At 43.2% G+C, this 24,668-nt stretch overlaps 1 protein-coding gene across 4 annotated transcripts in view; it reads left to right on the top strand.

Moving 5' to 3' along the window:
- Nucleotides 1–16,321, top strand: part of LOC120917307 (AP-2 complex subunit alpha-2) — a 140,632-nt gene extending 124,311 nt beyond the window's left edge. For all 4 annotated transcript variants that reach the window (XM_040328510.1, XM_040328513.1, XM_040328512.1 and 1 more), the window contains 7 exons: nucleotides 491–573; nucleotides 3,081–3,170; nucleotides 7,419–7,542; nucleotides 11,434–11,550; nucleotides 12,619–12,688; nucleotides 13,533–13,667; nucleotides 16,150–16,321. In XM_040328510.1, coding sequence (XP_040184444.1) covers nucleotides 491–573; nucleotides 3,081–3,170; nucleotides 7,419–7,542; nucleotides 11,434–11,550; nucleotides 12,619–12,688; nucleotides 13,533–13,667; nucleotides 16,150–16,227 — 697 coding nt within the window. In that variant the 3' untranslated portion in view covers nucleotides 16,228–16,321. The remainder of the gene's footprint in view (nucleotides 1–490; nucleotides 574–3,080; nucleotides 3,171–7,418; nucleotides 7,543–11,433; nucleotides 11,551–12,618; nucleotides 12,689–13,532; nucleotides 13,668–16,149) is intronic.
- The last annotated feature ends 8,347 nt before the right edge of the window (nucleotides 16,322–24,668 follow it).

Genomic DNA, 24,668 nt, shown 5'->3' with positions numbered 1-24,668 from the left:
AAAGAGGAATAGTGTTTGGCTTTTTTCTTTAATGCTGCACCGTTGGAAATTCCCAAACTTTTATAATAAAAAAGCACAATGTCTACCGCCATCATTTTTGTAGTAGTATTATATTGGCTACACAAAAGCAGGTCCACTTTGTGAAATTTTGCTAGTTCAAATCAACTGCCGTCATAAGACAAATTATTTGTTCTGGCCTTTGTCATTCCCAGAATTCAATGTCATAACACTTAGAATGGAAACACATATGTCATTTACATTCTATGTGGCATTTTGTGCTTGCAGAATAGCCGTCAATAGAGAACCTTTCCTTGATGGCAGAAGTTCTAGTTCTCAAAATGCCATTTTCCTTTTAGTGCTTTAGTAAATTTAGTCATACTTTTTCCTTTACCCCTCATTAACGTTAAACTTTTTTGAACTCTTTTTTTTTTTTTTTTTCTCTCCTCTCAATAAGGGATCATTAATTTTATCTTTGTCCTACATTTTGAAGGTTTATCTGCAAAAATAATGGCGTCCTCTTCGAGAATCAGCTACTGCAGATTGGACTGAAATCTGAGTTTCGCCAAAATTTGGGTAAGCGTTAGTAATGCAATCTGAGCTGTTAAATGTTTATCCAAGCGGCAAAGATCTGTATAACCCCTAAATGCAGGGAATATAAATGCAGACACGATACTGGAAGCAATACAACTCCTACAGGTGTGCAAAATACGTACAATGCAACTGACGTTGGTTATTTTTATATTAATTCTCCTTTGTGGGTGATCATGTTTTAAAAATAGCGATTGGTTTATGTTTCAAGAATAAAGGTTTAGAAGGTTGTTTAAATGTAAGTTTCTCCTGCTTTAGTATGATGTAAGCTTGACAAAGGCCTGAAAGATTGAAGCATTGAATATATTGAAAGAATGCATAAGCATAGGTTTTTTTTTTTCATTAAGAAAACTGCATGTCAGACAGTCAGTAGATCCAGAGACTCGGGTTCAGTGCCAGGACAATGTCATTAACTTGGATGGCAAACCTGCGCCCTCCCTACTAAGGTGGATGAGCATTATGTGTCCGCAAAACCTCCTCCCTCCTCCCCAAAAAATCAGGCACTGTTCTGCACGTTTACCCCCTCAGCATAAATTCTCTTTGCAAGCCGATTCTCCCCAAACACAAATTTCCTTCTCATCCCGCGATTACAAGTCTGCCTTTGAGAAAATCATCCCTCCCAGTACAAATCTTTGCTCCCTTATTTCCCCCCTCCCACCTCAAATTAATTTCTCTCCCCAAATCACCCCTCTTAGCACACATATACCCTTCCACCCCCTACTAGCACAAATCTTTCCTTGCGCCCCCAATCCCCTCAAAGTGGTTGTAAAGCGGTTCTCCACCCTAAAGTGAAGTCCCGCTCATCGGAACCCTCCCCCCCTCCGGTGTCAAATTTGACACCTTTCAGGGTGGAGGGGGGTGCAGATACCTGTCTAAAGACAGGTATTTGCACCCACTTCCGGCCCGGCATTCACGGGCAAAAGACGGGCATTGCGTCACATCCCGTCGCCCCCCCGTTGTGTGCTGGGAACACTCGGCTCCCAGCACACAGCGGGAGCCAATCGGCGGGCGCGGCGCGACTCGCGCATGCGCCGTAGGGAACCGGGCAGTGAAGCCGCAGCGCTTCACTTCCTGCTTCCCTCAGCGTGGATGGAGGGGGGAGCAGCAGGGTGACGAGCGATCGCTCGTCATCTGCTGCGGACAGCGCTGGACTCCAGGACAGGTAAGTGTCCTTATATTAAAAGTTAGCAGCTGCAGTATTTGTAGCTGCTGGCTTTTAATATTTTTATTTGGCGGAACAAAAGGGGTTGTAAAGGTTTGTGTGTTTTTTTTTTTCACCTTAATGCATCCTATGCATCAAGTTGAAAAAACACATGGCAATCACAGGCCCACCAACCCCTCCGTTTTTTACTTACCTGAGCCCGTTCACCTGCTGTGCGCTTCCCCAGCTTCCTCTTCTCCATTGAGTCTCGGCATTGATTGGATAGATTGATAGCGGTGCAGCCATTGGCTCCAGCTGCTGTCAATCAAATCCAATGACGTGGCCACCGGGGGAGCAGGGCCGAGTCATATACTGGGCGGCTATGTATGCCGAGTGTATGACATGGGAGCGCGCCCGCAAAGTAACCCCCTCGGAAGAGAAATTCCCAGAGAGGGGGTTAGCTATTGCGGGGTGGAGCCACAAGAGTCGCAGTCCGACCCCAGAACAGGAGGATCGGGGCCACTCTGTGCAAAACTGACTGCACAGTGGAGGCAAGTATGTTTTTTAAAACCCACAAAGCTTTAGTATCACTTTAAGGTGAAAAAACATCTGTGCTGCAGCAACCCCCCCCCCCCTCACTTTTCCTTACCTGAGTCCATCCAATCCAGGGATGTGCACGAGTGCATCAGCTCCTGCCGCAGTCTCCCTCTAAATTAAACAGATTGATGGCAGCGGGAGCGATTGGCTTCCGCTGCTGTCAATCAAATTTGGGGACTGGGCCAGGTCTTGCTGTTTGTGTCAATGAATACAGCAGCCGGACTTGGAAGCGAGCACGCACAGGTGCCCCCAGGGAAATCGGCACTTGATGAAGAAAGGGGGCCTGGAGTGCCGGCGGGAGACCCCAGAAGAAAAGTATGGGGGGGAGGGGTCTGCTGAGTGCAAAACCATTCCACAGAGAAGGTGTAAGTATAGGCATGTTTATTTCCTACAAAAACAAAGCTTTATAACCACTTTAACACAGCATCGTCAACGACCACCCCCTTCCCTCACCCCCAACAATAAATCTCCCCTTACAACATCACCCCTTATAAAAAAAAAAAAAGCCTCCTCCTAGAACAAATCTCTCTCCCCCGTCACAATCCAAGTCCCCCCCCTACGTATCTAGTATGTGACCCAGTGCAGAAGAACGACTCTACCGCCATACTCCTATGGGAGGCGGTTGGCAAGGGGTTAATTTAACACAGTTGCCTGCTTGCTTAAGAATATAGAGCTGTTGCATCTGTAGCTTGCAGGTGGCAGTCTAAGCATTTATTTTTTTAGCCATGTCTTGATCTTTTTATTTTTTTTCTAGGTCGTATGTTTATTTTCTATGGCAACAAGATGTCTTCTCAGTACCAGAACTTCACTTCAACACTAATTTGCTCAGATGAACTTAAAGCCAATATCCTTTCCAAAAATGAATGGCTGTGCTTATGCACAAGTAATGGTACTCTACTTGCAGTGCAAACAGAGGTTGTGCAAAGCACAGAAAATTTTGTGTAAAGCGTAATAATCCTATAGGACTGGTATAGTATATATGTATACATTGTTCTTCCCTCCTTATGTCCAGCTCCAAAACATCCCGTGGGAATTTCTCTCCACTGCCTTGATGTAATGCCCGCTGAGAGCCCACCTCTTGGCCCCAGCCTCTCTTAGGCAATCGTATTCCCACTTTGTTCTTCCTGAGGGTTCCCTGATTCCTGCTTTTATATTGCCAGGTGGGTTAGACCAGTTCGCATTCAAGTCTATAGTCTAAAGCAGCCTTTCCCAAATTTTTTTTTTTTTTTTTTACTTTGGCGTAACCCTTGTCAAATGTTTGAGATCTCTGCAAATCCCTGAAAATATTTTCACATCTGCAGCTCACAGAACATTAATGTGTTTGATGGTCAGTGGTAATCCCTCCCACCGTGCCATTGTTCTCTCCCAGCGGAGGGGGCAGGGGGTTGTCAAGTTTTTTTATTCTTTTATTCCTGTCCTGCCCCTGTTGGAGAGCTTCACCCCCTTTATTTGTCATGTTTACCTTTTTGATGTTATGTCAGAGGCCAGGGCTAATGGTCATCTTTCAGGAGGCGATCATTCCACCAAACAGAAGTGTGACTAGTAGACCTGGGCGGATTACAGAGATCACTCCAGCACTCGGCGCCCCTCTTCATCAACACACATGGCGAACACCACTGAGCAGAACCCTGGCTGAGACACTCAAAGGATATGGTTCCTCCGTTCCTTGTTAAAATGCAATCTACCAAACCTGGCAATTTATTTTTTTCAGATTTGCAAGATTTTTTGACACCTGGTCTTCTGCTCACATTTGTTCTACCAGGAGGATATTGAGTTCTGAATGTTCAAAAGTAAATGTAAAAATTGCCATATTCTGGCAGATATTCTCACCATTTTATGCGGAATCTAATTGTAGTTGGTACACTGCCTTTTCTTATTATAAAGTGATCTCCAGTTAAATATTGTATATGCAGACGTAGTACAACTTTTTCAAATAGCGTACAGTAAGACACACATTAACCACTTTCCCACAGCGCCATAGACATTTTACTGCTACAGCGCGGTGGAGTTATTCTGGGAGGACGTCCCGTCCCTGTGACGTCCTCCCAGAATCCTTTACTCGCGCGCCCCCGGAATCATCTGTGAGACCCGGCGCATCACAGATCGAGGTAAATTGCCGCTGATAGCGGCCGTTTACCACGTGATCGCTCCGTCAAATGACGGAGCGATCACTTGTAAACAAACCGGCGTCATGTCATGACGCCGGTTCCTCCCTCTCCTCTCTGTACCGATCGGGATCGGTACAGTGTGAGAGGAGAGGGGGGAGAGCGGAAGCAGCAGCAGCTGCTGTGGGCTGGATCTGTGACAAATGCAGTCACAGATCCAGCCATCCCTCCCTGCGCAATACTCTGCAATAACACCAATACTCTGCAATACCCCCCATACTCTGCAATACCCCCCATACTCTGCAATACCCCCCATACTCTGCAATACCTGCTAATATGACAGAAACACAATTTTATTTTTTTACAGAATTTTCAGTGTTTTTTCTTTTATAGCGCAAAAAATAAAAAACCGCAGAGGTGATCAAATACCACCAAAAGAAAGCTCTATTTGTGGGGAAAAAAGGACAAAAATTTCAGATGGGTACAATGTTGTATGACTGAGTTATTGTCATTCAAATTGTGAGAGCACCGAAAGCTGAAAATTGGTCTGGTTAGGAAGGGGGCTTAAGTGCCCAGTGGTCAAGAAGTTAAAGGGGTTGTAAAGGTTAGTTTTTTTTAATTTCTAAATAGGTTCCTTTAAGCTAATGCATTATTGGTTCACTTACCTTTTCCTTAGATTTCCCTTCTAAATTTTTTTTTTTCTTTGTCTGAATTTCTCTCTTCCTATTTCTCCTCAGTAAGCTTGCCCCATTCATCCGAGCCATTCTGGCTGGGGGTTAGTCAGCCAGAACAGTTTACTGAGGAGAAACAGGAAGTGAGAAATTCAGACAAAGGAAAAAAAACATTTTGAAGGGAAATCAAAGGAAAAGGTAAGTTGCAGTAGCTTAAAGGAACCTATTTAGAAAATAAAAAAACAAATCTTTACAACCCCTATGAGCAGTTAGTCACTCATACACCATGTCCATATCCTTTCGTGTAGACATCACTGTGGGGAAGATTTACCTAAACTGGTGCACTCCTGAATCTGGTGCAGCTGTGCATAGAAACCAATCGGCTTTTAAAGCGGGGGATCACCCAAAAATCAACTTTCTGCCATTAGATCCAGCATACTGCTGACATCTGCAGTATGCTGTGTTTTTTTTTTTTTGTACTTATCGTTTTATCAGCCGTTGTTATCCGGCTCCGAGCGGGGATTTCCTTTCCGGGTATAGGCGTTCCTAAGCCAAGCGGAGTTGATTGACAGTGACGCTCGAGTGTTTACGGCGCAGTCAGCTTTACACGGCAGGCGCAGGCGCCGTAAACTCTCGAGTGTCACTTCGGGTATTTTTGGAAGGCGTGACGCGCTTTAGCAGCCCGTCAATCAAATCCGCTTGGCTTAGGAACGCCTATTCCCCACAGAAATCCCCGCTCGGAGCCGGATAACAACGGCTGATAAAACGATAATTACAAAAAAAAAAACGCATACTGCAGATGTCGGCAGTATGCTGGATCTAATGGCAGAAAGTAGATTTTTGGGTGAACCTCCGCTTTAACTTCAGCTTGTTCAATGAAGCTTTGACAATAAAACCTGGAAACTGATTGGGTTCTATACAGATCTGCACCAGTTTTTGCACTTTCTAGTTTTAGTTAATCCCTGGCATTCAGTATGTCTCCTCTGATGTTATAATGTTGCCGTCACTCATATTTTCTTGATTCTGCTATTGCTTTTATGGGGTCTCTCCAGCGAATCAATGTTATCTTTTTTCACAACTCATAAATCTTCTTTCTTTTTTACGATTGAGCTCATTGCCACCATTTTAAAACGGATTGTTGACTGGGGACTTGTGTACTTCCCAGTCTGCAGTAGTTACAAACAAACTGACAATGTCTCATCTCCCATAGATTTTGTAAACCGCACATTTGGCGAAATGCCATCTATTCAATGATCTGCTATTTTAGCAATTATCTTTCCTCTTCATTAACAGTCTTTTCACGCTTACTACTACACAGCTGCGTGCCAGTACCTGCAAGATGTTGACACGTTTTTCTCTTAACCACCTTAATACAGGGCACCTTCCTGCCCAGGCCATTTTTCAGCGCTGTCACACTTTGGCGATTGCGCAGTCATGCTACACTGTAACCATGTGAAATTTGTATACTTTTCTTCACACAAATAGAGCTTTATTTTGGTAGTATTTAATCACTTCTGCGTTTAAATTTTTTCCCATAAATAAATTAAAAAAAATTGAATTTTTTTTTTAAGAAAAAAAACGTTTTTCGTGGTTTGTCAGTAAATTTTGTAAATAAGTGATTTTTCTCCTTCACTGGTAGGCGCTGATGAGGCGGCACTGATGGGCGCTGCGCTGATAGCCAACACTAACTGTCATCACTAACGGCCACTGATTTCTGGCACTTGTGCCTCATGTGATCTCAAACTTTTATTGAGTAAATATGATTATTTGCTTTGTTTTCATAAAAACACATTTGCAGATAAGACCCCTTTCACACTGGGGCCGTGCCACGTCCGTGCTAGAGCGCCGCTAATTTTATCGGCTCTTTAAGCATTTCTTTTGGCCATTAGCAGGCCGCTTTTAACCCCTGCTAGCGGCTGAAGAAAGAGTTGCTTTTCAGGCGCTGTCCGTTCATTTCAATGGGCAGGAGCGCTCCCAAACCGCCCCAAAGATGCTGCTTGCATTCTAACGTCCTGCAAGAGCATCTTCCCAGTGTGAAAGCACTCAGACTTTCGCACTGGGGTGGCATGGGAGGCAGTTTTCAGGCGCTTTACAGGCACTATTTTTTTGCGCTAAAATGCCTGAAAAATGCCCTCAGTGTAAAAGGGGTCTTGGGTTTCACTGATGGAAACATCAAAAACCTGCTCTGCTCTGTAAGACTAATCCATTGATGTTACATGTTCAATATCATATTTGCAGTGTAAAAGTAATATGTGCATTTTCCAAGAGCAAGGTCTCTCAATCAGCAATGCCTTATTCTCCTTGACGGCCTTTCATGTCTGAATCTCCAGTCTAAGCCAGTGGAGGATACAGTTGATGGAGGTGCCCAGGTGCAGCAAGTGGTCAACATTGAGTGTGTGCAGGAGTTTGTGGAAGCCCCGGTTCTCAACATCCAGTTCAGGTATGGCCACCCTCTCATTTCTGTTGTGAGGGCGTTTCTGACCCCCACATCCTATTCAGCTAAGCTATTCCTTTTAGTCTTGTTGTGTAACAATGTCACGTGTTGCTGGAATTTTATATTGTACCTGTAGCATCCTGTGATACAATTCAGTTTCAGCATAATTTCCTTTCCTATACAGCTAGCAGGGGATAAAAAAAACGAAAGCTGATAATAAATTCAAACTGTGAATGAACACACTTCATGTACAGCATATAGTACTAAGCGGAGGTTTTGACAGCCCCTTGGTAAAAAAAAAAAAAAAAAACTTAAGTTGGAATACTAACAGTATGAGCATTTGAACTTTCCTTGGTGATTACTCTTATATAAATATATTTCAAGTGCTACACTTAGAGGTGCCCCTCTTCTCTCTTATACTCTGTAGCTCCTAATGTAGTTTACCTCTAATCCCCTTGTGGAGGCCGCCATTTGTGGATGGACATTTTATGGTTGCACAACCTATGGGTTACAAATAAAATTGGATCTGTAGGTTTGTTCTTAAAGCGGGAGTTCACCCAATGATGTTTTTTTTTTTCTCTTTTCCCCTTAGATGGATGCTCGTTTTGTCTAGGGGAATCGGTTAGTTGTTTTAAAATATGAGCCGTACTTACCGTTTTCGAGATGCATCTTCTCGGCTGCTTCCGGGTATGGGTCTTCGGGAGCGGGCGTTCCTTCTTGATTGACAGTCTTCCGAGAGGCTTCCGACGGTCGCATCCATCGCGTCACTAGTAGCCGAACGTCGGTGCGGCTCTATACTGCACCTGCGCACCGACGTTTGGCTTCTTTCGGAAAATTGTGACGCGATGGATGCGACCGTTGGAAGCCTCTCGGAAGACTGTCAATCAAAATAGGAATGCCCAGTCCCGCAGCCCATACCCGGAAGCGGCGGAGAAGATGCATCTCGTAAACGGTAAGTACAGCTCATATTTTAAAACAACTAACCGATTCCCCTAGACAAAACGAGCATCCATCTAAGGGAAAAAAGTGTTCTGTACGGGTGAACCCCCGCTTTAAGTTGAATCTGTTTGGAAGTCAGAACAGGTTCATTTTGTGTAGCTCCAGCCAAAAAAATATTTTTAAACTTTTTGGATAGCATAGGGAAGATTTATCACCCTGCAACATTTGTTTTGCTGTCTGTGCCCCTGTTCAGAAGCGTTCACCTCACTTTCTGTCCCGATGACAATTGGATTTTGAAAATTTTGGGTTGTTGTGGAAACCAGCCTTGGTGATAAAGCTTCAGTATCTTTTTCCCATTAAACTCTTACAAGTGAATTTCCCTTCCTAGGGGTACATTTTCTCTCACTTGTTGTCTCCCTCTGTTTGTAAGTCGGATATTTTGTAACTAGGGGACCGCCTGTTAGAATAAAAAATAAATGCATACATCTCCCCCTCCTGCTGCCATCCGGTGCTTCTCCAGGCTCTCCTGTGCCATCGGGGACCCAGAGAAAGAATCGGCCACCGCTGATTTTTTAAGAACAGGGCAAAAGTGATTCAGTGCTAAGTGCTGTATGTCTCCTGATTTGAACAATCGAACACCTATAGGGAATTCTGAAGAGACAAGTTGAGCATCACTCTCCATCCAGACTCTAAAATGGGTCGTTCCTAAAGAATGGGAAAAAGATAGATTTTGCAATACATTGTTCATTCCATGCCTAGAAGACTTGGTGCTATCCTTACAAATCGTAGAGGTCATACAAAATACTAGATGGAGTAGTTTTTGTTGTGGGTTGTATTTACTTTTCCATCAACTAATTTGAGTAAAACTAAAGATTTTGTAATCCAAGTTATATTATTAACCTTACTTTCATGTAATGAGCCAAACCAAAAACTCAGTTTTGTCAAAAATTGGGAAATTGTTCTTGTGTTAAGATATTGATTAAAATCTTACTTTTCAAAAGGGGTGTACTCATTTATGTTGATAGATATAGGGATATAGATAGATATAGGGATATAGATGGATATAGGGATATAGATGGATATAGGGATATAGATAGATATAGGGATATAGATAGATATAGGGATATAGATAGATATAGGGATATAGATAGATATAGGGATATATAGATAGATATAGGGATATATAGATAGATATAGGGATATATAGATAGATATAGGGATATATAGATAGATATAGGGATATATAGATAGATATAGGGATATATAGATAGATATAGGGATATATAGATAGATATAGGGATATATAGATAGATATAGGGATATATAGATAGATATAGGGATATATAGATAGATATAGGGATATATAGGGATATGGATGGATATAGAGATATGGATGGATATAGAGATATGGATGGATATAGAGATATGGATGGATATAGAGATATGGATGGATATAGAGATATGGATGGATATAGAGATATGGATGGATATAGAGATATATGTGTGTGTGTATGTATATGTGTATATATATGTACATACAGACACACACTTTACAATTTCTTTAAATGTACACTTACCTGTTTAAGAGCACATGGCTTCCCATGATCTGCTACATTCTGTATCCTTATAGAGATTAATAAGGAGTTAGACTGTGAAAGCTGAGTTTGCATGGTGAAAAAATTACACCATATTTGGCTACTTAAATGGGGGAAGTATTATCCCAAACTCATCTCGAAAGCCTTCTTTGTGATTTGGGGACAATGGGAATTCCATATAAGGCAAGGTAGCCTTGATGAAGGGAGACTGCATGTTCCCGAAATGTCAGATGTGTGACAGCAGTTGTCAAGTAAGCACCCAGAATGCATTTGCCGAGTGCTGGTCTTTTCTGTGCTGTCTGAAGAGTGAGGAGAGAGACATGTCCTACTGTGAAGCGATACAGAGCATACCATGGTGTATGAAATTAGTAGCTGCGATACCAGTATGTATAAGTGTTTAATAGACATTTTATGGTGCCAGGATTAAGACCATTGATTTGGGGAGGCATATTTTGAACACACCATTATGGGGATGTTGGAGTGTAAAACAGCTTGACTTTGCAATCTTCCCCAGATTATAGAGCTCAAAATGGTGTTGACTGTAGAACTAGCAAGTGTACCTTTTTAAAGAGAACCTTTACCCCCAGGTCATCTAAAGCTCGGTGTATGGAAACCCCTTTCTTCAGCAGGAATTGGCACTTTTTTTCCCACTGCAGCGATACGGGAACCATGCAAATCCACTGCATGTTCCAGCATCGCATGTCTCTCGGCGGCAATTCACACTGCCCTATGCAAACTGCTGGGAGTGTTGGATCTGTGGTTTGTCATACCAACTCAGTGTGGTTTGGAACTCGGAAGAGGCAGCCGCTTTCCAATGACTGAGGAGGATCAAGATGGTAACTCAGTACCTGGGCTTTTGCACCTCATCAGTGGATCCCAGCTGGACAACATTGGATCCGCTGGGCAGTAAGAGTATCTGAATTCAGCAATTCCCCTGCCAGCACTCCTGGCTGCTCCTCGTTCCAATGCCCCCTCGTCGCTAGCTTTGATTGACAGCACTGCTCTGGCCGCCAATGGCTCTCAGTACCCCAGCCAAACCAGTAAGACATGGAAGTGAGGGGAGAGATGAGACATGCACTGGATTGAATGAGGTCTTGGGTAAGTATAAGGAGGGGTCAGGGGCCAAAATCGATGCTTAAACATTTTTTACCGTAATGGCGGGAATGCATTAAGGTAAAAAAAAAAAATTAGGCTTTAGAACCACTTTAACGTGTCCTAAGATGCGACTGTGAATGTTTTATGGGATATTGCACATTTTTAAAGCCAGGCAAAGCACAATATGCTTTGTTCAGCCTGGGTGATATAATTCTAATGTACATTAAACATGCTATGTTGGCTAAATCTGCTGTTATGTTTTCTATAGGTACGGAGGAGCTTTCCAAAATTTCTCAGTGAAGCTTCCCATCACAATCAATAAATTCTTTCAACCAACCGAGATGGAAGGCCAAGACTTTTTTCAACGCTGGAAACAGCTCAGTGGGTAATGTTAACTCAGTTACTATATCATTTGAGTAATGTCGGCTCATTGAACAGCACATCCTGTGATTATCTAGAGCAGTGGTTCTCAACCTTTCTAGTGCCGTAACCCCTTGATAACATTTCCAAACTTGTGGGGACCCCTAACAGTAAAATTATTTTCGTAGCGTGGGATGCCCCCCTATAATTCCCTCCACTTCGGTAGACTCCAATTATTATTATTTTTATTAGTCTTTAGGTGATGGACCTGTTCTCCCCAGGGAAGTATTTTTATTTTTTAGCAATTTTTTTCTTTTCTTTGAACCTTCTATCAGCATCTGACTGCTTACTATACTGGGCTATCTAGCAGTTTCCAGATCAGTGTGTGCCTTGAGAACTGTACTTGGACCCCACTGTGTGCCTCTGGCACCAGATCCTGTGCTCACCTTGGCATGTAGTTGGCTGAAGAGCACTATAAGGGCGAGTTCACACCAGATGCAGTTCTGTGCACTTTTTTCTGCACTAAAAATGCATGCACAGTGTTTTCCATGTATTCCAATGGATCTAGTTCACACCAGTCTAGTCGGTTCCAGTCAGTATTTTAGTCAGTTTCTGCACCGTAAACTGACTAGAACTGACTGCAGTGGTGTGATCTAGATCCATTGGAATACATGAAAAACACTGTGGAATTGCATCTGATGTGAACTCTCCCTTAAGATCCAGGGCCTGGTCTATTTCTATGGTTTACCTTCTAAAAAATGCTAATACACCAAACCGGCTTTCATAAAAATGGCTTACTGTAATTTGTAACCTGAAGAAATCTACAAAATGGCTAGGTAGTAAATGGTAGTAAATGTTCCACTGGGATAACTTATACGGTGTAATTTTTTCCTTTCTAAACTGTTTGCTTGGGCGTTTGTAAAGAAAACTTCAGCAAAGTTTTCTTTATGGGTCTACCGCATGTCTATTGAGATGGGCAGTGGGTACATATTTTGTAACTGGTCATTTACGCTTTTCCAAATAGTTTACACAATATTTGCTAAGCTGCCCGATCTTTGCTCAACACTTGTGTACTATTCCGTTGCTCCTGCAGGCCCAAGCAAGAGATTCAGAACATTTTTAAGGCAAAGCTTCCGATGGATACTGAAATCACTAAAGCAAAGGTTGGTGCCCTACATTTAATTCAAAGACATCAAGAAGTTGAGGATTTGTGTTCTTTTAGCATTAACACTCTGAAAAATCTTATTGTATAGCTTTATCAAAGCTCAAACAATATATTTTGTTGGATGTATCCTATGATATATACGGATAGAACAGTTACCAGTCTTTTGCATAGCTTGGGTGATTTGTAATAGCAACTTTTGGCCTGTAGATGGCACTACTGGGGTGCCCTAAAATGCAAAAGATGTAAGCATAGAAGATAATTGGGTATCTTAAGTCAAAGCAGAAGATTCCAGCGCAGGGTCTTATTGACAAAGAATCCCAGTGAAAGAGCGATATATGTGCAAGTTGGTTAAGTTTATTTGAAAAGACTGTGACTAGGGAGAGAGGGGGGGGGGGGGTAAACTGCTGCCTATATGAATTGCAGACATTGAAAGTTGCCTGCACCAGCCTCCCAAAGCTCTCTGTTCTGAAAGAATTTTAGGTAAAGTTCTGGCCTTTCCTGATGGTTCTGAGGCTTGCCTTCCTCCTCTATATTGCGGTTAGGAATGTGTGCAGACGGGGGGATAGTGGACAAAAGGCCCAAGGTTTGGGAGGCTGCTGCAGGCATCCCCTATGTGTCCATTTATCATATTTGCTGTAGCAGTTTGGGGTTACAGACTGGGTTGGTGTAAGGACTGCAGACGGGGATATTGAAAGAAAAGTTAGTATGATGTCTTGGTGTTGAGGCTGAAAGCTGCCAGCACCAATGTCAAGCTGGAAAAAGCGAACTCTAGTGCAATAGTTAGTGATTATTGTGCATAGTTATGGTGTGTAATATCTCTTTTTTTTTTTTTAATCGATCAGCTTATTGGATTTGGACCTGCTCTTTTGGAAAATGTTGATCCAAACCCGTCCAATTTTGTGGCAGCTGGAATCATTCAAGCAAAATCCCGACAGGTGGGATGCCTGCTACGCCTCGAACCCAATGTGCAGGCACAGGTGAGTGATCTTAGGAGAGCTTGATAGCTGGTAATGGTCCTTATGGAATCCTCCAAAAAGACTACAGTTGTCTAATTTTCTTGTGTAAAATTAATTATAGCCACTTCAGCTCCAGGGATGTACCTGTATGTTGCTGGACTTTGAGTGCAGCTGCAGGCATCATCCCGGTATTGTTTTTTTAGAACCAATGGTCGGCTTTCTTGTAAAAGCAATCCTAATGGCTAATTAACCACTTGATTGCTTTTATAAGCAGCAGGAAGGGATGCCTTCCACAGCTTTCTCAGGCTCTCCTGTCCAAACTGGAAGACCCAAGTGACCGCCGGCTGATCATCGAAGTAATCGGACAAAAGCATGGCTCTGATGTCGGAAATGGGCAGCGAGCATACATCACTTCTGGTTTCCCTGGATGTAAACGGCACCATTTTTAGATGGGGAAAGCATTTGATCACATCGATCTTGACGTGACCAAATGCTTTTTGGGCAAAGGGGATATCTGTGGTCTTAGACCCCAGATCTCTCCATAAAAAGTACTTGTTGCTGCCTATTGCTATCACAGGGGATTAAAGAGGATTATAATGCGAATATTTTAACATCCTCAGATAAGTTGTGAAAATAACCCAATAGTAGTAGTAGGAGGAGGTGGGGGGAAGGGAAGGAGGCTTGGGGGAATAACTGGTAGAAAAAAAACATTGTGTAAGATCAAATGCATCAAGAGGTGAAAAGAAGACCAACGCATGAGAAAGAGAAAAGGGAGAGAAGAATAGAGTAGAGATGGGTAAGGGTCAACCAAGAACTTGCAAGGGCATATAAAGGATCAGCTTTGTAGATTTTTTTTTTGGGAACTCCTCGGGCAGTTTCTGGGAAAAAGCCGTCTCTGGGGATCTACGAATATTTACTCCCGACACTGAAGAAATAATATTGAACATTCAAATCCCAAATCTTGATACTATGGGGCATTGCCACAAAATGTGGTACATTTGTCCATTGCGCCGGAAACGGGAGGGAAATGCAGCAGAGTACATCTTTGCAGCTCATGTGGGAACCAGGTACCACATTGGAAGTGTTTTATAATTGGGTTCCATCAATTGTTCATCATTTTGGCACTTTTTAATTAATCATCATCGGCCGATTGTTTTAAAAAAAAGCCGGTTTTCTTCAGCAGGACTTGCAAAGCTTCTGTATCATAGAAGTCAATGCAAGTTGCCTGAAGTTTCATGTGGAGACTTGTCTCTGGGCAGCCTGCCAAGTGTGAGAAAAGATACCATGTTTCTACTTATCAATGATGTGTGTAGAAGTTCTCAATTTAACCATTTAAAGGCTAATTCTTTTCTGACACTTGTTGCTTACAAGTAAAAATCCTGTATTTTCGGATAGAAAATCACTTAGAACCCCCAAACATTATATATATATATTTTAGCAGAGACCCTAGGGAATAAAATAGCGGTTGTTGCAATATTTTGTCGCACTGTATTTGCGCAGCTGTCTTTCAAACGCAATTTTTTAGGGAAAAATACACTTTAATAAAAAAAAAAAAAAGTAAAGTTTTTTTTTTCCGTCCAAAAGTTTTGATTACCTGTTTTGTGCCTGCTTCCTGATTCCCTTACCGAAGATGGCGGGGGCAGCACCCGAGAGTATTTGTAGCTGCTGACTTTTAATTTTTTTTTTTTTTTTGGCGGAACTCCGCTGCTTTCACACTGGAGCAGGCAGGCGTTGATGGTAAAATGCCGCTAGTTTTAGCGGCGCTTTACCAGAATTTTAGCGGCGCTATTCGGCTGCTAGTGGGGCGCTTATAACCCAGCTAGCGGCCGATGAAGAGGTTAAATGTGCCCGTGTAGCACCGCTGCAGAAGCGCTTTGCAGGCGCTTCGGCAGCAATGCCCATTCATTTCAATGGGCAGGAGTGGTGGAGGAGTGGTATACACCGCTCCAAAGATGCTGCTTGCAGGACTTTTTTTTTTTTTTTTTAACGTCCTGCCAGCGCACCGCCTCAGTGTGAAAACACTCGGGTGATGACACTGAGACTGCAGGGGGAGCCGTTTTGCAGGTGCTATTTTTAACCCAAAAGCGCCTGAAAAACACCCCAGTGTGAAAGGGTTCTAACTGTTAGATTTAATGAGATGAAGAAACAAAAAATGAAAAATCGGCCCAAAAAAATCGGCATTATACATCGGCCACCGCAATTTCTAAATATCGGCATCGGCCAGAGAAAAACCCATATCGGTCGACCTCTAGTTAAAATATTCTCTTGGTTACTCTTTCACTAGTGTAGCTGCCATTACAGACATGTTTTTCAGGGTGCAACCTCTTGGTCTGTCAACTTTGCTTTTGTACTTTGCAGGTATTAGACGTGCTGACATCTGATATGCAAATGAGTGTGCCAGGAGATTGATTTATAAGTAGAGAAGGGTGACGGGCACAGAGTTGTCACTTTTCAAAAATAAAACAGGAAATTGCTCATAAAACTTTTTTTTTTTTCCATACAGATGTACCGGCTCACCATCCGCACAAGTAAAGAAGAGGTTTCCCAGAGACTGTGTGACCTGCTCTCCGAGCAATTTTAGACCTCAACCGATTTGGTTCCAGAACCCATGTCTTTGTGATCTTCCCTTACTGCCAGTTCCTTCTCTCAGTAAAATAAATATTCCTCACACATTGTCTGTTTATTTTTTTTCATCTGATCCAGAATCATACAGTACATGTCTCATTATTGCATCAGCTGGCTGTTGTAACTTTTATAAAGACTGGCAGCAGAACTTTAGGTGGAGAAGAGAAAATGGGTAATATGAAACAAAGTGAATGATAAAGCCTTGAGCAATGTTCTTCAAATGAATGATAAAGTGTCTACAGTAGGCATTCTGCAACTGCTATTTTACCTACCCCTACTTTTTAATCCACGTTTTCTCTGCAGAATAGCTTTTCTTGGACTCTGCCCCCTCATGACACCATTAGAGTAGTCCAGTAATCATAAGCAGGAGTCAATGGGATAGGCCTCTAAAGGTTTTAAACTCCTGATGGGCTTCAAGAATACAACCAAGTTTATTTAGGGATTGTAAAGCACTGCTCTGCTCCTAATCAGAAAGTAACGTGTATTTATATCTAAATACAAAATAATAAAGATTCTTTATGCTTTTGGCACACAGGAAATGACATAGACAATTAACACCCTGCTTTAAAGTGCATCTACTACACTCAAATTTTATTTTTCAATAGAATAGGAAAAGTTAAGAATTCCTGTTTTGTGATACAAAATAAATGGGATGCCTTAAAGGCATAGTCCAACTTTACAAAAAAATGTAATAATTGCACCCACATGCTGGGATGACATCGCCAATGCTGCCTGGACTGGTAAGTGCAGCCAGTTGTCCCTTCATTCACAGCCAGGAGGAGGTGTCTGGTGGAGCTTTGTAAGCTCCCGGTTACGTGTCTGTGTTGTAACAGTTAGTGGTTGTGAGGGGTTGCTCCATGGTGCACTTATCCAGGGGTAATGTTAGAGGGGAGAGCTGAGCTCTTCCATCTCCTGTTGGGTTAATGATCAGGGTACAGAGCCGAGTTTGCTTCCAGTGATCAGTGCCCTGGGTCTGTAGAAGAAAAATCTGTTGATTGGAGACACACTGATTTTGAGCCAAAAAGTAAAATTTTGGTCTCGTCTGACCAGAGCCCCTTCTTCCACATGTTTGCTGTGTCCTGCAAATGGGACTTATGACTTTCTTTTAATTAGGGTTGTCCCGATACCACTTTTTTAGGACTGAGTACAAGTACCGATACTTTTTTTTTTATGTACTCGCCAATACCGAATACCGATACTTTTTTTAAATGTGTCCCCAAACATATGCAGCCATGTCCCCAAACATATGCAGCCATGTCCCCAAACATATGCAGCCATGTCCCCAAACATATGCAGCCATGTCCCCAAACATATGCAGCCATGTCCCCAAACGTATTGCAGCCATGTCCCCCCACGTATTGCAGCCATGTCCCCTGTACCTAAATGATGCCGCTGCCGCGTTAATCACCGCGCGGGGAACATTACAGTCAGCTTTCGTTTGAATCGCTGTTTTCCCTGCCGCGCTGTGTATGGAGACACTCCCCCTTGCTCGCGATTGGACAGATCCGTCCAAGGGGGAGTGTCTATGCGCGGCGGGGAAAACAGCTATTCAAACGAAAGCTGACTGTAATGTTCCCCGCAACGCGGTGATTAACGTGGCGGCGGCTTTGCGACACGGGGGGGGGGGGGGGGGGGGAGTCGGGGAAGTATTCTATTTTGGCATCGGGGGTATTTGCGGGAGTACGAGTACTCCCGCTAATACTCGGTATCGGTCCCGATACTGGTATCGGGACAACCCTACTTTTAACAATGGCTTCCTTCTTGCCACTCTTCTATAATGGGCAGATATGTGGAGTGCAAGACTAAGGCCCCATGAATAAGAAGCGTTTTTACAAGCAGCATCGGGTGTTTGTTTTTTTTTTGTTTTTTTTTTTAATCCTACTGCTTAAAAACGTCTCTCCATGTTATTCTAGGGCAGTGATGGCAAACCTTGGCACCCCAGATGTTTTGGAACTACATTTCCCATGATGCTCATGCAGTCTTCAGTGTAGTTTAGTTCCAAAACATCTGGGGTGCCATGGTTCGCCATCACTGTTCTAGGGCCTCATGCACGTGCGCGCACACACAGGCTTTTAGGAGCTGTAAGTGGCATAGACGTTTTTGAGCTGCAAAAAACCCTGGCCAGCACGTTCTGAGGACCGGCGTTGTAAAAACATCTGACGCGGCTTAACGCTGGATACAGTCGCGTTAGGTTTTGTCTATCGTTATTTTTATTTTTTATGTAAAAAATCTATGGTTCCCTATAACAGCCCATTGATTTGAATACAAGTCACACCCCAAGTCGGATCATTGAAAAAAAACAGGACTTTAAAAGAAGCAGGCAGGTGTAAGGAGTTTAAATTTATTGGTAATCAATGATGAGTTCCATGAGGGTAATCCTGAGTATACATAGAAAACCAATATAATTCAGTGGATATACATACAGCAATTGCAATTTTCCACTTAATACAAATCGCATAATACAAATGATCATTAAGTTAGGTAAAACATATACCGTAGTTTGGCATAAAAACACGGCATATAATGGCTCTATGCATTTCGCGGGTTCATCCACTCTTCAGGAGCATGCATGTGGAAAGATTATTGCTGTAGTATAGTAATAATAGCAAGAATATCTGTATGGTCTCACCCTGTCACTGAAAGGAGATTAAAATGAGAATTAGAGGGAATATTTACCTAGGAAACCCCCCCCCCCTCCCCCAAACCACTCTCAACAGTACTTACATTCTCTGTATCTATGCAGTAGCAATGTGCCAACATGGATCGGGAACCCCTAGGGGTATCACTGGCATGAGCAGAAGTGGTTATGGCAGACTGGGACTCAAGGATGGTTTCCAAGGAAGGAAATTCCAAAAGATGACCATAAATGCTGAAAACAAAGGTACAATTGTAAGATAGACTGGGAACTCATATTATGTGATACCATAGGTCATCCGCCTTATACTTGATAAAGGATAGGGTAATGAGATGCTAATGAGTGTGTAGGTCAGGTTAGTGAGAGTAGAAGTAAAAATGATAAAGAGGTGAAAATACATTAAAAAAATATCCAATTCCTCTGGTGCCATTTTTTTTTATAGTAAAATGAATGTACAGCATGAATTAATGATGAACGAATGAAGGTCAGATTACCTAAATAAGTGATCCAAAGAGTGTCCAAGTAAGAAGCTGGAACCACTAAGTGAGTCAAACTGCCCCAGAATGGCTTATAAGGGCTAGGCTGCCACACCCACCAACGTCACGTGGGCGTGCATTGTGGAGAGTAGGCAACTGCAGCTGGGCGGACACGCCCCCTCCCCCCCCCCCAAAAAAGACAGTGCCAAAATGTCCCTTCACCTGGCCGCTAGATGTGAAAGGCGATGGGAAGCAGTGGTGCCATAGGCGTGGCACAGCAGTTCCATTGCATAGAGCGTGACGTCGATGACTACTACAGGGCTGTCCACCCACCCTGTGTGAAGGGGAGGAGGAAGACCTGTAGTACGCCTCACAGCAACGAGTGACACACGCAACTGCCAAAGATATTAGACTAACTAAAATGGGGGTGGGGGGAAGCAGCCCCACCCTATGGGGATTAGCCGGTGGAAGCAGGGGGAATTCCTTAATTGGGTATAATTGATATAAATGGCTATTAATCAGACCTGAAATTATATAAACAAGCGTGCTTCCATCTCTATTTTTTTTAGAAGAAAAATAAAACATTGGGACTTTAAATGAGGCGGTGATCGGGTAAGGTCAATTGATGATCTGACTCGCGGTGTGGCTTGTGCGCTGAGGATCTTGAAGGGGGGAATCCTCACCAAAATGGAGGAAAAAAACTGGTGTGGGGTTCCCCCCCTAAGAGCATACCAGACCCTCATCCAGGCATGCAGCCTGGCAGGACAAGAAAGGGAGGAGATGAGCAAGTGCCCCTCCTGGACCATATCAGGGCACATGCCCTCAACATGGGTGCGAGTTTGCTTTGGTGCAGGGGGGCCCCTGCGCCAGTTTTTTTTTCTCATTTTGCAGAGGATTTCCCTTCAAGATACTGATCATTATCTAACTTGTGGTGCAACTTCTATTCAAATCAGTGGGCTCTCATAGGTAACTATTGATTTTGAATAGAGGCAGAGAAACGCCAGGCGAATAATGGACGTGGTTTCAGCGGAATAGTGGGCTTTGCTTAAAAGTGGTGTGGCTCTAAGGGGGTGTGGTTAGAGTCTGAGGTGAACGAGGGATGGAGGGAGAGAAGGAGAGACAGCAGGCCCAGATCCTACACAACAATAGAAATATGTGTATTCCAGAAAGTTTAACAATCAGCAGATAAAGATACTCCAAACACCTGGTGTTAATGCTTTAATCAACCCGGCACCATGGTTGTTATGGTGTCAGGATGATTGAAGAGCATTATTTATATTATTACATTGTAATATAAAATGAAATCATTCAACTCGCCATAATGCTGAATCAGTGGGAACCCAGAGCGTGTCACCTGCCACCAGATACCGTCAGGTGCCCCCAGCAGAGTCTGTCGTTACATCAGGTGCCCCCAGCAGCGGAGCCCATCCTTACATCAGGTCCCCCCAGCGGAGTCTGTCCTTACTTAAGGTGCCCCCAGCAGAGTCTGTCCTTACATCAGTGTCCCCAGCAGTAGAGCTGCTCCTTACATCAATGTGTCCCTGGCAGCAGAGCCCCTCCTTGCATCAGTGTGTCCCTGGCAGCGGAGTCCCTCCTTACATCAATGTGTCCCTGGCAGCGGAGCCCCTCCTTATATCTGTGTGTCCCCACAGCAGCGGAGCCCCTTCTTACATCAGTGTCCCCCAGCAGCGGAGCCCCTCCATCTGTGTTTCCCACAGCAGCAGAACCCCTCTGTGTGTCCCTGGCAGCAGAGCCCTTCTTCATGCCGCGTCTGTCCCCTTCTGTGCTCAGTGGAGAGGGAAGGGGCCTCTGGGCCGTGCAACCAATCGCCTTCCGTGTACAAGAGTATTATCTACTTGTACACTGAAGAGAGAAGCGATTGGCTGCCTCTCCCTTCTCCACTGAACACACAGGGATTAGTCCTCACGGCGGCCATCTTTTCCTAATTTTCCTGGGACAAAAGCAAAATAAGGGGTATTGAATCATAACTTGATTGGGACGAGGGTCCAAAAATCGGGATTGTCCCAGGAAAATCTGGACTGTTGGCAAGTATGGCCATGTCTTGGTAGGTTTGCAGTTGTGCCATACACTTTCCATTTTCGAATGGTGGATTGAACAGTGCTCCATGAGACGTTTAAAGCTTAGGATATTTTTATAATAACCTAACCCTACTTTATACACTTGCTGACCAGCCGCCACAGTTATACTGTGGCAGGTCGGCTCTATTGTATGAATCGCCGTAGGTGTACATCTCTTCATGCAATAGATACAGTGGATGCACGCACGGCACAGGAGCCGATGCGCCTGGCCAGCGGCCGTGATGTCCATCGGCCACCCGCGATTGCCCCAAAGAGCCAGAACGGGAAACTGTCAATGTAAACAAACAGATCCCCATTCTGTCAGGGTAGTACAGTGTGATTGTCAACAGCGATCTCTGTACTCCTTGTCCGTCCCCTACCCCCAGTTAGAAACACCTCTCATGGAACATGTTTTTTAACCCTTTGTTTGCCCCCCTAGTGTTAACCCCTTCCCTGCCAGTGCATTTTTAACTTGCTGATCACTGTATAAATGTCACTGGTTCCAAAAAAGTGTCCGATCTGTCTGCCATAATGTTGCAGTGCCACTGAAAATCACTGATCACCCCCATTACTATTAAAAAATAATAACGATGCGATAAATCTATCCCCTATTTTGTAGACGCTATAAGTTTTGCGCAAACCAATCAATATACGCTTATTGGGATTTTTTTTTATCCCAAAAAAATTTGAATACATATTGGCCTAAACTGATGAAGAATCTTTTTTTTTTTTTGGGGGGATATTTATTTATAGCAAAAGTAAAAAATTGTTTGTTTTTTTTCTAAATTTTCAGTCTTTTATTTGTTTATAGCACAAAAAAAAAACGCAGAGGTGATCAAATACCACCAAAAGGAAGCTCTATTTGTGGGGGGAAAAAAGGATGCAAATTTTGTTTGGGTACAACATTGCACGACCGCACAATTGTCAGTAAAAGCTACGCAGTGCCGTATCACAAAAAATGGCCTGGTGATTAAAGGGGTTGTAAAGGTAAAAAATCCCCTTTACCTTAGTGCAGTCCTCCTTCATTTACCTCATTCCTCAATTTTGCTTTTGAATGTCCTTATTTCTTCTGAGAAATCCTCACTTCCTGTTCTTCTGTCTGTAACGCCACACATTAATACAAGGCTTTCTCCCTGGTATGGAGTGTCGTGCTCGTCCCCTCCCTTGAGGGGGAAGGGGGCTAGCAGGAGAGTCAGGACGCCCACTAACACACAGCTCCTTTCTCTATCTGCAAAGTAGAGCGTGTCCTGACTCTCCTGCTCGCCCCCTCAGGAGGCTTTCGCCACACCAGGGAGAAAGCCTTGCATTACTGTGTGGAGTTACAGACAGAAGAACAGGAAGTGAGGATTTCTCAGAAGAAATAAGGACATTTAAAAGCAAAATCGAAGGATGAGGTAAGTGATGGAGGACTGCACTAGGGTAAAGGAAGCTATTTAGGGGATTTTTTTTTTACCTTTACAACCCCTCTAAGGGGGTAAATTCTTCCAGGGCTGAAGTGGTTAAACTTCTCCACAGCTTTATCCCTGACCTGTCTGGTGTGTTGTTTGGCCTTCATGATGCTGTTTGTTTACTACGGTTCTCTAACAGACCTCTGAGGGCATCACAGAACAGCTGTATTTATACTGAGATTAAATTACACACAGGTAGACTCTATTTAATAATTAGGTGACTTCTGAAGGCAATTGGTGCCAATAGATTTTAGTTTGGGGTATCAGAGTAAAGGGGGCTGAATATAAATGCACGCCACACTTTTCAGATATTTATTTGTAAAACATTTTGAAAACCATTTATCATTTTCCTTCTACTTCACAATTATGTGCCACTTTGTGTTGGTCTATCACATAAAATCCCAATAAAATACATTTACATTTTTGGTTGTAACATGACAAAATTGAACATGTCAAGGGGAATGAATACTTTTTTTTAAGGCACTGTACAGACTGATTTTACTGTTGTGGGTTTAATAACATTTTAATGGTATTTCTGCCAATAGGATTACATGATTAAGTCTTGTCAGCAGCTGGTTACAGTAAATATTCTGGCATGATTTTATCATCTAACTAGCTGAATACCCGGCGTTGCCCGGTCTTCCTATCTTGACCTTTTGGGGAGGAAAATCATAGTAATATAAATATACCCATCTTTTATATAAGGGTGTAGGTAAGGGTTAATTTAACTGTCATATATTTTTATTTGGCATATAAGTAATATGTGTACCAGGTATTATTAAAATATCTCCAGGCGTACAGAAGTTATGTGGGAACATACATTTCCCATTGATTTGCATGGGACTTTAAACAAAAACCCCGACCCTCACAAATGGGGGTAGTTAAGGGATAAATTAACTATCCTATAGTTTAAGTGGACATATAAGTAACATGTGACCAAGTGTTATCGAAATATCTACAGCCGTTTGGAAGTTATGAAGTAACATGTATTTCCCATAGAGTTGAATGGGACTTTAAAGGAAAACCCCGACCATGGCAAATGGGGGTGGGTAAGGGTTAAACCACCTATCCTATGTTTGTTGCTGACATATAAGTAACCTGTGTGCCAAGTTTCATGTTAATATCTTTAGCCGTTTGGACGTGATGCTGGAACATACATACATACATACATACATACATACACACACACACGTTGAGTTTTATATATATAGACTTGGCAGACTTGGATCTAACATTCTAAATCTGTGAGAAGTTGCAGGATGTTGCATGTCAGTGACTCAGGAAGAAGTGAAGTCACAGGGTCAGCATATGAGGAGGTCATGAAGCATTTTCAGATGGAGGTCAGGAATTGTGCAATTCGCACTGGAGCCGCTGTGGAGATGTGTGAACCGGCTCCATAGAGAGCCGATCACAATCTCCTGATATGCGGAGAAAACTTGCATACAATTTGCACTGGTGTGAACCCAGCCTTAAAGCGGGGGTTTACCCCAAAAAAAAAATGTTAACATTAGATTTTTTTTTTTTATCCCTGTACATACCGTATTTTCACCGCCGCTTCCGGGTATGTCTTCTGCGGGACTGGGCGTTCCTAATTGATTGACAGGCTTCCGACCGTCGCATACAGCGTGTCACGTGTTGCCGAAAGAAGCCGGACTGCGAGTCGGCTCTATACGGCGCCTGCGCACCGACGTTCGGCTTCTTTCGGGCAACTCGTGACGCGCAGTATGCAACGGTCAGAAGCCTGTCAATCAATTAGGAAC

Source organism: Rana temporaria, chromosome 11 (genome assembly GCF_905171775.1).
Source record: "Rana temporaria chromosome 11, aRanTem1.1, whole genome shotgun sequence".
Classification (NCBI taxonomy): Eukaryota; Metazoa; Chordata; class Amphibia; order Anura; family Ranidae; genus Rana; species Rana temporaria.
This window is presented reverse-complemented; position numbering and strand designations above follow the sequence as displayed.